General features: G+C 39.2%; 1 protein-coding gene across 1 annotated transcript in view; it reads left to right on the top strand.

Annotated features, from left to right (window-relative positions):
- Positions 1 to 4743: 4743 nt before the first annotated feature.
- Positions 4744 to 14713, top strand: part of LOC126510644 (phospholipid scramblase 2-like) — an 18800-nt gene continuing 8830 nt past the window's right edge. The window contains 3 exon segments of the mRNA XM_050157294.1: positions 4744 to 4828; positions 6836 to 7021; positions 7024 to 7064. Of these exon segments, the coding sequence (XP_050013251.1) occupies positions 4744 to 4828; positions 6836 to 7021; positions 7024 to 7064 (312 nt within the window).

The raw sequence follows: 14713 nt of genomic DNA, 5'->3' as shown, positions 1-14713 counted from the left end.
AAGCAGATCTTTCTGTAATAATTATGCCAGTGCTGACAGTCACCAAGTACTTCTGCTGGATCAGGAAATACGCTAAGCACTCAGTCTTCATTCTAATATCCTTGTTCTTTGTTATCAGTGCTAAAGAAATGAGATCACAGTGAAAGAATCTGAGGCAGAATGGCAGAACCAGTTCAATCCAGTAAGAAAAGGAGTCAAGTTCAAGTTTACACTGAGCCCTCTAGTGGTCAGGAATCAGATTTACATTTATAAAACAGTTATTATAAATTACATTCTTACATTCTCTCTCTCTCTCTCTCTCTCTCTCTCTCTCTCTCTCTCTCATTCGTGTGTGTGTGTCTGTCTCTGTGTGTGTCTGTGTTTGTGTGTGTGAGAGAGAGAGAGTCAGAGACAAAGACAGAAAGAGACAGAGAGAAAGAGAGAGAGGAGAACATGCGTGTATGTGAAGGACGCTGCCTGTAGAAGCCAAAAGAGAGTGTTTGATGGCTTGGATCCATAATCACAGGCACTCGAGAGCCATCTTCCACAGGTGTATTCAGGTCTTCTGCAAGATCACTATGACCTATTAACTACAAAGCCATCTCTCCTGTCCCAAGTCTGAAATATTTGAAAAACAATCATTGAATCATTGAAGCTCTTCCCTCTGTATATATAACATTCACCCCAAATACAGGTCATGAAATATAATTCTCTGCAACTGTCAAATATTTTCAATTCATATTAATTGTAAGCAATCTTTATAATATATATATATATATATATTTGTGCATAGGTCTTAGTTCATGCATGTGCTTTGCATACCTAATAGGCAGTATAGCACAATGAAATCGGAGCTTCAAAAACACAGGAAAGGTTCCAGACCCAGGAGAGATGGAGTAGGCGTGCTGTACCCTGCTCTCCGATATAACAGAACTAAACACCCAGGAGGGGACACCCAGAAGCTCTTTAAGGATGCTGGAAATAAGTAAAGGGCAGATGAATGAAGGAGATTAAGTTGTTTTACAGGCCTCCTTTTTGAATGAATATTCACCCCTAAATTGGGTTTGTTTCCTATCTCAAATAAAGGGGAAAAAGGGAATTATAGGAATCTAGAACCCAAGATCAAGATCAAGGGCAGAGTTAAAAGAAGACCTTGTAGACAACCATGCCACGGAGAACACTGCACACTGAAATGAAAAACGGAAGTCAAAAGTGCTGTGGTGGAGTGGACTATAAATGAGGTGTTGCTTGTAAGTCAGTCTGCCTGAAAAAAAATTACATTTTACGTCAAAAAAAAAAAAAACACATGTAGGGTAAGAACTAATTACAGACAGCTTTCTATAGTATTTTACCCAACTGTATGTAAAACAACAGATCAAACATTCATTGGATAAATGTTTTCCAAAACTAACAAGCAAACCAAAGACAATGGCCAAGCAGCTGCTCTTCCGAGCCTGTAACTCTCCCCTGCTTGCTGTGGGGTCACTGACAGCCTCTCTGACCTACTGTGTTCTCTCGCTATTCTGCCCTATTCCCTCTCATTGATGTAGAAGCAAGCAAAGGCAACAACAAGAATGTTGCTTTGATACTAAACAATGCTCTAACCAAGTGAACGAAGATGACTCACGTGAAATAAAACCTCTCAACTTCCCCACTTTCCTGGGAAGTTATTAATGTCTTTCTTCAAGGTATTCAATTAACTATTTATGTTAGAGACAATGTTTCTTAATGTCTCTCTTTAAGGTATTTGATTTACTGTTTATGTTGGAGACAGGCCTTGAATTCATAATTCTCTGGCTTCAGCTGCGTGTGTGCCAGGGCTATTTTTTTTTTTTATGAGTAAGACTGAAAGTCTTGAATTTCAGTGTTCTCTTCTGTCCATATAAATTTTTTCTAAATATTTGTAAAAAGAATATTTATAATATGAAAATACAATATTTTTAGTTAACTAAAGTACTTAGGCTTTTAAATTTTCTGTCATTTGACGTAGTCATATATAATCTGTGCATATAAAAATAATCCACACATACATAATTATATGTGTGTGAATATTAACCTTAAGTTATGATTTGGATGCAAAATATCTTTCATAGGTTCATGTTTTTGAACACTTGGTACCTACCTGGCAAGACTGAAAATGTTCTGGAACCTTTAGGAGGTGGAGCTTTTCTGGAGGAAGTATTATCACTGGGGTAGGCTTTGAAATTTTATAGCCTAGCTATATTTACTGTTCTCTCTTTCTGTCTCCTGTGTGCTGATGGAGTATGTTCACTTGGCTCTATCTTCTGAGAACTGGGATTGAATGTGTGTGCCACCACTGCCTAACCTGTATGACTAACTGCTAGTTCCACACTTTGATCTTCAGGCAAGCTATATTTGTTAAAGCACAAACAAAATATCATAACATGATGTGGGAATGGTTTCTTATTAATAAAGAAACTGCCTTGGCCCATTTTATGGGATAGAAAATTAGGTAGGCGGAGTATACAGAAGAGAATTCTGGAAGAAAGAAGGTTAGAGGAAGAGTCGCCATGATTCTCCCCCTCCAGACAGACGCAGGTTAAGATCCTCCCTGGTAAGCCTTCTCGTGGGCTACACAGAATATTAGAAATGGGTTAGAACAATATGTAAGAGCTAGCCAATAAGAAGCTGGAACTAGCCGGGCCAGGCAGTGTTTGAAAGAATACAGTTTCTGTGTAATTATTTCTGGGCATAAGCTAGCCATGCGGGTGGCCGGGTGCCAGGGACGCAGCCCCGCCGCTCTTATTTCAACAATAACAATTCCCCCTTTTTGTCTAAAATAAAAAAGTTATAACTTATAAAAGAAAAACTATATACAATAAGTACAATAACTGTATAAAATATATACAGGCAATAAATACATCAGCAATGTCTAGTTTTTGCATTTGAAAAATTTAGAGAAAATACTCCATTATCGGTCATGTCTTGGTGAGTTCAAGGAATTGTACCTAATTAAATTTCTATAGGAACTTGCATTATCAAACCTTTATCTCAATGTCTCTCATCTTTATGCACATCACACCTCTTTAGTGAGTCTCTTTTCTGAGTCTGGTGAACAAAGAAAACTGTAACTATCTAGTCTTTAACTGCCTCAGAGACCTGAGAAGGAAATAATATTGACTGAGTAATCAGGAAGGGCAAACAATCAACTTCCAAAATGTGAGAAATGACAGAATCAGCTGGCTGCCTGGATAGTCATTCAAGGTTCTTTTGCAATTAGGGCATTCATCTTCAGTCTAAAGGCCTAGAATATTCAACAAACTTTTCTATGAAGCAGAATATTTGAAGGACTGTTCCTCTTTATCTTGGTAAAGTTTAGCACTCACTCTCTTTTGTATCCTGCTTGTTCAATATGGACAGCATACTGTCAACAGTTGAGGCAAGAACACTTTCTTGCCCAGTGGCTTACTTTTGCCACAAAGAACATAAATTCCATTTGGAGTATCTGTAATGCCCATCTTCCTCTCTGAAGTAGATTGGTACTGCCAGGAACAGACATGTTTCATTGTCATGAAAAAAGAACCTATGTTATTAAAACATCTTAAATGCCAAATTGTAGCATGATTAATAAAAACCTAGAGAAAAATATTGGAGTTCAACCTGACAGTCAGAAAGGCAAAACAGCCAGCCACTGACTCTTACCTCTACCTCAGTCTGAAGTGGTAATCCTGCCTCCAGAAATCTTAGAATGAGACTGTGTCTAAGAGCTCTTTTTATATTCCTCTCAAGGCCGGGGATTAAAGGCATGCACCACTACTGCTGAGTTTTTATGGCAAACTAGCATGGCTACTGGGATTAAAGGTGTATGTCACCACTGTCTGGTGTGTAAGTCTGATCAATGGGGCTGTTTTATTCTCTGATCTTCAAGCAAGTTTGATTTATTAAAATACAAATGAAATATCACTACACCATGTTCTGTAGATCTCTGAAATGTCTGAAGATGACCTGCCTATCTAAAATTTATCTCTGTTTCTGCTGCTCTCTAAGATAGAAAGAGATCTGGCTGGGTAGAGAGAGGACTATAAAGTGGCAGGAGACATGACCTCAAGGCATTCAGTCTGAGGACTTGTAGATACAGAATCTTGTTCCCTTGGTTTGAGGATTTCATAGAGGTAAAACTGACTCCTTTATTTCTCTGTTCTTTCTGCATTTACCCTGATATCTGACTCTGGATTTTTATTATTAAGACCAATTAGAAAGGGCGACTATTGAGGAAGAGAGGGCCTGCTTTTCGTCCCGGCCTACCACTAGCTTAACCCCCAAAATAATCACACAGAAACTGTATTTGTTTAAACACTGCCTGACCCATTAGTTCTAGCCTCTTATTCGCTAACTTTTACATCTTGATTCAACCCATTTTTAATAATATGTATGTCACCACGAGGTCATGGCTTACTAGGAAAGATTTAGCATGTCTGACCTGGCAGCTTCATGGCAGATCTCTATCTGCCCTTCTTCCCAGCATTCAGTTCTGTCTACTCTACCTACCTAAGCACTGCCCTATCAAAAGGCCAAGGCAGTTTCTTTATTCAACCAATGAAAGCAAAACATAGACAGAATAACCTCCTACACCAAGCAACAGTTTTCTTTTGTTGTTTTGTTCTCCTCTCCTCCCTATAGGAGCAAATTGCTAGCTTGTCCCTTCTCATGTATATCTGTTAATTTTTAAAAAGGTTATCATTTTAATTTGTTTTTCACAATGGGAATTTGAATGCTCAACAATTTTAAGATATAAATGGTGTCATGAACTCATCCTTCTCCCCAGAGTCTTTCATTGTCTCTCAAGCAAACTTTGTAAGTGAAAACTCCTTACAAAGGACTTCTGGAGGTAAATTGTGTGCTGCTGTGTTACGATCAGAGCTTTCTATTCTTCTTTGGATGTCTCTTTTGGTAGACCTGCCAGAGTCCCATCCTAAATTAGCTCTTTCACTTTCCCTTCCCTTTACTTCTCCACTGTTTCTCCCTCTAGCATCTCATAAAGCTTCTCCCTTCCTGGCATTTCCATCTCCATTTAAGCTATATCTATCTGAAGTGGCTGCCTTGTGTCTGAAAACTTTATTTTAGAAACATTTTCTTTCTCCTGGAAGTTAATTGTAAGTTGCTTAAGTGCAAATTATCTTCTTGATAATTGTTTCTCTTTATTGTACAACAGATACAATCACATGCTAGATCACCTGTGAATGTTCATTTATTTAGAAGGAATTGACAATAAAAGCTATGTTTATGAGACATTTATATATTTTCTTTTTGCTCAATCCTACTTTTAATGATGTGTGGATTTCCTTATCTGTGTTCTACTTAAACGTGTTGCCTATTCTGAGAATTAGGTTCCCCATAGCTATCAGTGCTATTATATTATAGAGCCTAGAAACTGCTCTTCTATAAACTATAAAAATAAGCCTGTGAAACTTAATTGCAGTCATATATATTACTGCATATAGAACAATAATATTTGGAATAGAGAATTCTTTATTTTCAAATAAGTCACTCTGGGCATGTGGGGATGGTGGAGGCATTCCTGGCTTTTACCCACCACATTTCAGTGCCAGCCTAACTCATAAGTTGTGAAAAATAGACAAATAACTCCAGACGTTGACAAATATCACTGTTAAGTTGGGAGCATAGTCCCCAGCATCCATCCCAGCCTCCTGGCCTGGGAGTTGCATTGGTCTGGACTCCAAATCCCAGCATGTCAGGTCCTGACCTCCCCTCCCCCCCCCCCGGGTCCTACTCCCAGAGGGTATTTAAGTAGGCTCCCAGAGGAGAAACATGTGGTTTTCTCATGTGCATGGGCTCCCTGCTGTCCTGTCTCCCCACCATGTGCTGGCCTGCCCGAGAGCGTCTTACTGAATAACATGATGGGCATTTTGATTTGGTTTGATTCGACCTAATTGGATTTCTTGCAATAGCAGAGCCTCCTTTCTTATTATTTTTACTTAACTTTTATTTATTTTAACTTTCACTCCAGTAGAAAACCTTCCCCTGTTCTATACATACAGGAGAATTTATTGTTCAGGTTTCCAAATTATTTGTTTTCGCAAGATGCTTTGGTCCTAGAAATAGTAATTTACAGCCTTTGCTTTGGTTTTATCACTAACATCTTTTCCCATGAACTCATGCCAAATCTTCATATAAATAACTCTAATCATTCATTCGTGTTTGTCTCACATATTTTACATTCAAGGCTGAATGGCAAGGGTGTTGTGTTAACGTTTTCCATGGAGGCCTGAACAGATGTTTTCTCCCTCAAGAGAGGGTACCATTAACATATCAAAGTAACAACTTCACTGAAGTCCAAGCTGAGGATCTGAGAGTGGGTGAAAAGTTACAAATAGGAGCTTGGACATCTCTTAGGCAACTGCAGTATGGCGAAGCCCAGCCCATCCTTGTTGATTGACAACTCACACATGGTACATTCCTACAGCTCTCAGCACAGCTTGCAAGCAACTCAAAAGGCAGGGAGGTCTCTCTACTGAGGCTTTGGTAACTGATCCTATACTCTTGAGGAGGGGCCTTGCTGTTGTACATTTCAGCTTTCTTTGATCAGTGAGATTTGTTTACTTGCTGAGGTTTAAGAGTTCCCCTTTTTCCTTCAGAGAGGAATGTGTCAGTTTTGGGGAAATTGCTACAGAGCCAAAGGAAAGGTTGTCTGTTGATTCATCACAGTCAGAACTCTCAAAAATAGGTGAAGATGTGATATCCCATGGGCTTTGTTGAAGTAGCTATAAAAAATAACAATGACACTTTAAAGTTCATAGATACTAGAGTTGAAATGTATCGTAGAGTTAGTTAAGGCAATTTCCAAAAGGATTTGTTATTCCATTTTTCTGTGCAGTAACAACTATTTGGTTCACTCCTGTTTCGGGAAGTAGTGGACATCCTGGTTACTCAGGACCTCAGGCTGGCTGTCCAGTCCCACCACCTATCTATGCTGATGAAGGTCCAGCCTTCTTTATTACCCAAAGTCAGCCAGAATCTCACCAGCCAGGTGGACCTGCTGTGACCCCATGGATTCCAGCGCCATCTCTTCTGAAGTGCCACCTGGATTGGAATATTTAATTCACGTAAGTTCAAAAAGACCATCTATTTTCAAGCCAAATCCTCATCCAACTTTCCTGTCCTTTTATTTATTTAGTGTGTGTGTGTGTGTGTGTGTGTGTGTGTGTGTGTGTGTGTTTGACTGTTTGTTTGAAAACCACTGAATTTTAAAAGACCTACCCCTGGGCTTTATAATTGTACTATCAACAGTTGCATGGGTAAGGTACTAGTGGCTAAATTACTAAAGACAATGACTTCCTCACTGCCAGCAATCTGAGAGCCTGAGACCAAAAGTAGTTCTCAGAGGAGTGTTGAGAACCATGAGCCATGTTATTATCTGTGACTAAATGTTTACCAGCTAGGTATTGTGTAGACCCTATCCAGGGAAACACAGCTGCTGTGAGTTCATAGGTCTCTTCTCATCGTGTGGCTCCTCCTCTCTTCCCCATCTTCTGTGATGCTCTCTGAGTCTTAGAGTCGGTGAAATGGGGACATGGCTGTTTCATATCATCAGTCACCCACCTTAGCCAACAATGGGTCTCTGCATTAATTCACCATTCATGGCAGAGAGAAGTATCTTTGATCAAGACTGAGAGCAGCACTGGTCTGTTGATAAATATAAATACTTTGAAGAAAGTTTGATGATATGTCCATTTTAGCAAAATGTAAGTAGTAGGTTCATTGCTGGTGCCTGTGACCTCCCCAAACATGGGATTTTGAATCTGGTCCCTGGTTCAAGACATGAATTTCCTCTTGTCAGACTTCAGATCCTATAGGAAATCAGTAGTTTACCTCCAGAAGAGCTGTGCCCCTATTTCAGCAGCAGGAACACCTTGCTTGACAAGATGCTGTTAGAGAATATAAAGTCTGAAGATTACAAACTATATTAAATCAAACAGCAATAAGGAAGCTGCCAGCTCAGTTGAAGTATGATTTCCTTGAGTTCTGGAATCAAAGTGGAATCAAACCTGTAGAGTTTGGGGAGCCTCTGGGACTTTCTTGGTCAATAATTCCTGAGAAGATGTTCCACACTTGGCCCTTGGATTTTAATTTTATAACCCATGGCTTATGAGATAAGCATTATTGACCATGCATGGTATATCCATTTTGACAGTTAAAAATTATGAAGCTACATGGATCTAATCTACATGGGAAGTAAAAGACAATATCTCCTGAGTAAATAGCATGGGGCTATGGGAGAGGGTAAAAGGTGAGGGAAAAGGAAGGGAAGGGAGCAGAGAAAAATAGATAGCTCAATAAAATCAATTAAAAAAATACGAAGCTTATAAATTAGTAAGTTTTGATGTGAATTCTTCATGCATCTTTAGCTTCTGTTACCCCTCTCTCTGTACCTCCTGTTCTCCTCAACCCCTGGCCTTTGTTCAAAATTTGCCACTTTCAGTATTTCTTCAGTTTTTATATTGCACATTTGCTACCTTCCTCAGTTTCTGTAAGGCCTCTTCATCACCCACAGCTCTTCCATGCCCCTCTTCTCCTCCCATTGGGGTTTCTACAGACAGTATAATTTAAATAAACACATCCATAAAGATCCAAACCTATTCACATTTGAGAGAGAACATATGGTGTTTGATTTTCCAGATTAGAGATTACCTCACTCACTTTGATATTTTCCAGTTCCATCAATTCACTTTCAAATTTTATTGTTTCACATTTCTTTGCAGATGGATAAAATTCCATTGTGTGCCTGTCCTGCATTTTCCTTTCCCAGGCATCAGTTATTGCACATCTAGGGTGATTCCATTTCTTAGATATTTTGAAAAGCACAGCAGTGACCATATGTGTGCATACATCCCTGCAATAAAACATAGAGTCCTTTGAGTATATGTCCAGAAGTGACATGCACGGGACATATGGAAGTTTTATTTTCAGTCTTTTGCAAAACTTCCAGATTGATTTTCATTGTGTCTGCATTCATTACAATCCTGCCAAGAGTGTGGACCAAGGATCATATGATCTGATGCTCTGAGAGTGCTGGAAAGGAAGTAATGAGTGCACTTCTACATGTAGGCATGGCTAGCGCTTTCTGCATAGGACTTCTAACGAGTTCACATCTACACATAGTCATGGTGAGGGTTTTCTAAATAGGACTCCGTCCAGTTGCACAGGACATAAGATCAGAAATCAACCAATGGTTTCTCATGAAACTAAATCTTCTTATCACAAACAAAATGTTAATGAGTGCAGAGGCAGCCCAGAGAACAGAAAAGAATCTTTTTGTTATCTATACATTTGACAGACGATTAGTGTATGGAGTATAGTAAGAACTCAAAAAAACCTAAATGTCAAGAAAACAAAGTACCCAACCAAAAAAAGTGAAACTATAGAATTGAATAGAAAGTTCTCAAAAGGAAGAAATACATGTGGTTAGTAAACATCACTAAAAGTGTTCACTATCCTTAACTGTAAAATCTAGCTTAAAAACATTTTTGAGATTCTACCTCACCTGGAGCCATTTTCAAGAAGATAATTAACAAGATCTGGCATGGCCGTGGAGAAGGGTCATGCTTATACATAGGCTATAAGGCTTAACTCTTTTTTCTTTACAGAGCCATTGTGATGCAGAAGTACTATAATTACAGCCAGTTACATGGGTGGAAACCTTTGAGTTACCTCAGTGGCTCAGCATTAAAAGCCTATGAAAGCAGATCTGCCTTCTGAAACCTCATGCCTTGATTCTGTATTTTGTACTCCGCAATCACAATACTGTATAAATGTCTTGGTGTGTTAAATAGCTTAGTAAATCATAGAGGTCAGATTCAGTAAGTGGTACTGACAAAATGAATTTATATTCTGTGTATTGAGTGTTCTACTATTTTTTGTAATTAGTAAAATTACAATTTTTATTCAGACCACTTTTAACATTAGACACATGCAATGTTTCAAACATCAACCATAAGAGAAAAAAAAAATTTGGGTTGGGGTACTACATGTAGTTTAACATAGCAATGTTAAGTTGACACTTGCTTTGTTTTGTAAGTCAGATAGCTTTAATAAGAGTCTACAGTTCAGTGTTTGTACAAGAGAGCATCTGGAGTTCAGTAAAGGAACTGTCTTCTGAATATGTACTTGTTTATATTTTGAAAAAAAAATACTTTGAAACATTTTTTAAAGAGTCAACATCATGCAGGTCATGGTGACCCATGCCCTGAATCCAGTCAAGTCAGAGAGATCGTAAGTGCAGTGCCATCATGGGCTACATAAGGAAACCCTGCTCAAAACCTGAAAAACCACTACAACAAAAAGGCCACAGATCATAAGATGTATAGAAGTCATGTATATAAGCATGTATAGAAGATGTATATAAACATGTATAAAAATGTTTTCATGGGAGCTGGAGAGATGGCTCAGAGGTTAAGAGCACTGACTACTCTTCCAGAGGTCCTGAGTTCAATTCCCAGCAACCACATGGTGGCTCACGGCCATCTATAATGAGATCTGGTGCCCTCTTCTGGCATGCAAGCATACATGAAAGGAATGTTGTATACATAATAAATAAATAAATCTTTAAAGAAAAAAAAATTATTTTATGAGTATCTTGTCTGTATGTATTGCCAGTGCATCATGTTCATTCAGTGTCTGTGGCAGCCAGAAGAGGGTGTTAGATCCTTGGAACTGGAATTACAGTTAGGAGCCATCATGTGGGTTCTGGAAATCTCTGAAGACTAGCCAGTGAGTGCTCTTAGCTCAGAACCATCTTTAACTCCAGTTCCAGGGGATCTGATGCTCTCCTCTGGCCTCTGCAGACACTGCATACACGTGGTACATGAATATGTATGCGGGGAAAACACACATGCACATAAATAAATGAATCTTTTATTATTTTTATTCGTGCCCATATTTATGTGGGCATGTGTTGTGGGACTGCAAACTGAAATAAACTCTTTTCCTCCCCAAGTTGCTTTTGATTATGGTGTTTTATCACATCAACAGAAACCCTAAGGTTTATGGGAATTGGAGTACAGATTAGATCTGGGATGGGTGCTGGCTATCAAACCTGGACCCTTTGCAAGAGCAGCAAGTGCTTTTAAGCTGACTGATTCCTCTAGCCTCCAAGAATCTATTAGTGTGTGTGTCTGTGTCATATGTGTCTGTGTGAGTGTGTCATGGTATGTGTGGAGGTCAAAGGACAATTTTAAGGAATTGCTTCTTTTCGCTGTGGGATCAGATTCCAGTGGTCAGGTTTAGGCACAAGTACTTTACCTACTTAGCCATCTCACCTAACTGAAGGGAGCTTGTGTTTGTTGAACTTGCAAAGAGTGAGGTGTTGTTGGTCTGATGACTTTATTGCGAACAAGGTAGGGACTGAATGATTTAAGAACCTTAAACTTAGATAGGATTATTCAGATAACCAGGCAGAGAAGGGATGTGCATAGCAAGAGGATTTATTCACGGAGGTAGAGTGCTATTACTATTGGCCTGAATAAAATACCAATACAGAGAAGGGAAGAGGACTTAATGTCACAGAGTGGAGACTGGGTGTATGTCTGTTTGCACATGTGCTTAGATAAGAGAAACCCTGAGTTCAGTTTTTGGCTCAGCAGCAAAAATAGTTAATTTTTTAAAAAAAATGATAAATGGATATGGGTTTCAGTGGTAGAGTACTTGTTGCCTCGCATGAGTGAGGTCCAGGGTTTAGTCCTCAGCTTAGAATTGGAAGATGAATACTACAAAGACCTAGAGCAGGCAGAATAGACACATGCCCGAATCCCAGTTCTGTGAAGGCTGAGCCAGGAGAATTCTCCACTAATTTGAGGCCAGCCTGGACTGCAGAGTAAAGATCCTGTCTTAAGAAAAGGGAAAAGATGGCTACTATTGTGGTTTAAGTGAGAAATGTACCCCACGGGCTCATGCATTTGAATACTCAGTCTCCACTTGGTAGTGCTTCTTAGGGAGGTTGCTCTTGGTCCTGGTGTAATATACAACAGAAAAGTAACTAACAGTTACTTAGGAAGGTACTGGCTTAATAAAGGAAGTAGGCCATAGGGTTGGGCTTTAATGGTTTGTAGTCCTGCCCTGCTTTCTGCTTCCTGTGTGCAGTTGAGTTGTATTTCTCACTCTTACTCTGGCCACCTGATACTCTGCCTCTCCTGCCGGTCTCTAATCCTCTGAAATAACTCAAATAACCAATAAGTTGTTCTTTTTATTTGATTTTGTTAAGATTTATTTTATGTGTAAATTTTGCCTGCATTATATGTATATCTGGTACTCGGCCAGCGGAGGGTTTGGATCCCTTGGAACTGGACTTAAAGCCATTTGCGAGCTGCCGTCTGAGTGTTGGGAACTGAAGTCAAGTTCTCTGAAAGATGAGCTTTTCTTGATCTGAGCCATTGTTCCATTGCCTGTAAATGTTCTTGGTCATGGTGTTTTTATCACAAACAGACAGTAATTAGTACAAATTCCTAAGTTCACTAGATAGAGCACTTGCTCTGCAAGCATGAGGACTTGAATTCAAACCCCTCATATAAAAATCTGGGCGTGGCCAGTCATGGCGATGCACACCGTTAATCCCAGTACTTGGGAATCAAAAGCAGGCAGATCTCTGTGAGTTCCAGCCTGGTCCACGTAGCAAGTTACAGGATAGCCAGAACTACATAACAAAATAGTGAGACCTTGTCAAAAAAAAAAAAAAAAAAGGACCATAGCTGTTATGTGCCTGTACCCCCAGCATTTGGGTGGCAGAGGACAGGCAGGTCCTAGAAAGCTTGCTGTCTTGCTAGCATAGCCAAAAAATGGTGAGCTTCCATTTCTAGAAATGGATAGTGGGTGCAGTATAACAAAGAGTTAATATTTATTCATGGTAAACAGTTTAACAAGCTTTTTGTTTATTTTAAAGGTTTATTTCTTATGTTTAATTATGTACATATGTATATGTGCACATGAATCCAAATATTAAGCTATTTGCTTTTGATTGATAAGAAACAAGGAGCAGTGGTGGCGTATGCCTTTAATTCCAGCACTCAGGAGGTAGAGGCAGGCAGAACACTGAGTTTGAGGCCAGCCTGGTCTATAGAGCTAGTTCCAGGACAACCAGGCTATACAGAGCCCTGTCTCAGGAAAAAAAAAATCAGTTTTTTAATTTAGGGCATTTGCAGAAAGTCTGATGTTGAGAAAATAGGCCTAATGGGAGTGTGTGTGCATATATGCTGTGCTCAAGATCACAGGTTCAGTTCCCAGTACCAAGAAAAAGAGAAAAGAAACCAAAACTATGCTCAAGGGGGTCATAACATTGAGGAAGCTTGGAGCTGGAGGAAGTTTGGAGAGAAAAAAACTGCGCCCATATTCCCAAATATTGTTTATAAATGTTCTTTTACATTTAAAGGGGGATATGATATAGATATAAATAATTTACATTGGTATGGATCTTGGTTATTGATAAAAATTTAAGGTCAGTCTTATATATATGTCTGCTCTTGATTGAGGTGTTGTGATTGTGTAGTTCATTTAAAAATGTATAATTAAAAATATAGGTTAATAGATAATCCTCTGTAATAGTCAGGTTTGTAGTCATGTTAGTTAGATTTCCTAGATGTGCATAGATATGTTTCAGATGGATAGGCATTCTTCATATCTTTCAAAGGCTACAGAATATGGTATTTAAATGTTTTTTAAAAATTTAGGACTTTTCATGACCATGAGACACATCTGCTCTTGGCAGCACCAGTCTACTTCAAGAGGAAGATGGGCATCAAAGAGGCTCCTTATGGAGTTGGTTAGCCATTTGGGCAAGAAACTGCTCTTGCCTGGACTTGCATAAACTGGACATGAAGAACCTGCAGAGAGGGCTGCTGAACTTGCCTAAAGGTGAGACGGTCCTTTAAGGTGAGACGGTCCTTCGGGGTTCCTCCTTCATGAAAGAGTCTGTGAGACATTCTGCAGGACACAGAAGAAAGTAACTGAAAACTGCCAATATAGGCGGAGCTGTCTCTGAAATTTCTTACTTCATGGAAAAGTCTGCTGGATACTATGGGCCTGAAGGCCAAAGATGGATGCCCCAATGGTATAGAAGAACTTTGGGTAACTGTCCAGGCAGCAAGATGTCTCTGTCATTTCTAGAGTTTTGGAAGTTACTTACAATGCACTTTCTGTTTACTTAGGTAATATTATAGCCTTCTGGAGTCTTTGATGGAGTTAAAGAATTTATAGTTATAGTTCTCCCTAGTTATGATAAAAGATAAAGTAAATATAAGTATTATAACTGTGATTCTTACTTGATACCTATTTTGTTACATGTAATTTTACTATGTTAAAGTTAAAGCCTTCCTTTTTGTTTAAACAGAAAAGGAGAAATGGTGTAGGAGGTTCTGTTCATGTGTTGCTTTCATTGGTTAATGAATAAAGTAGCTGCTTCAGAACTTAGGTAGGCAGAGAAGACAGAACTTAATGCTGGAAAGAAGGGCAGAGTGAGACACCATGGATCTTCTGCCTGAGATGGACACCGGTTAGAATCTTGCCGGTAAGCCACAGTCCCATAGCGATACACAGATTAATAAAAATGGGTTAAATTAATATGTAAGAAGCCGGGTGGTGGTGACGCATGCCTTTAATCCAGCACTTGGGAGGCAGAGGCAGGCGGATCTCTGTGAGTTCGAGACCAGCCTGGTCTACAAGAGCTAGTTCCAGGACAGACTCAAAAAAAAAAAAAAAAAAACCACAG

The sequence above is a fragment of the Alexandromys fortis genome, unplaced genomic scaffold (genome assembly GCF_014885135.2).
Source record: "Alexandromys fortis isolate MF-2015 unplaced genomic scaffold, M_Fortis_MF-2015_v1.1 scaffold_85, whole genome shotgun sequence".
In the NCBI taxonomy this organism is placed as follows: domain Eukaryota; kingdom Metazoa; phylum Chordata; class Mammalia; order Rodentia; family Cricetidae; genus Alexandromys; species Alexandromys fortis.
This window is presented reverse-complemented; position numbering and strand designations above follow the sequence as displayed.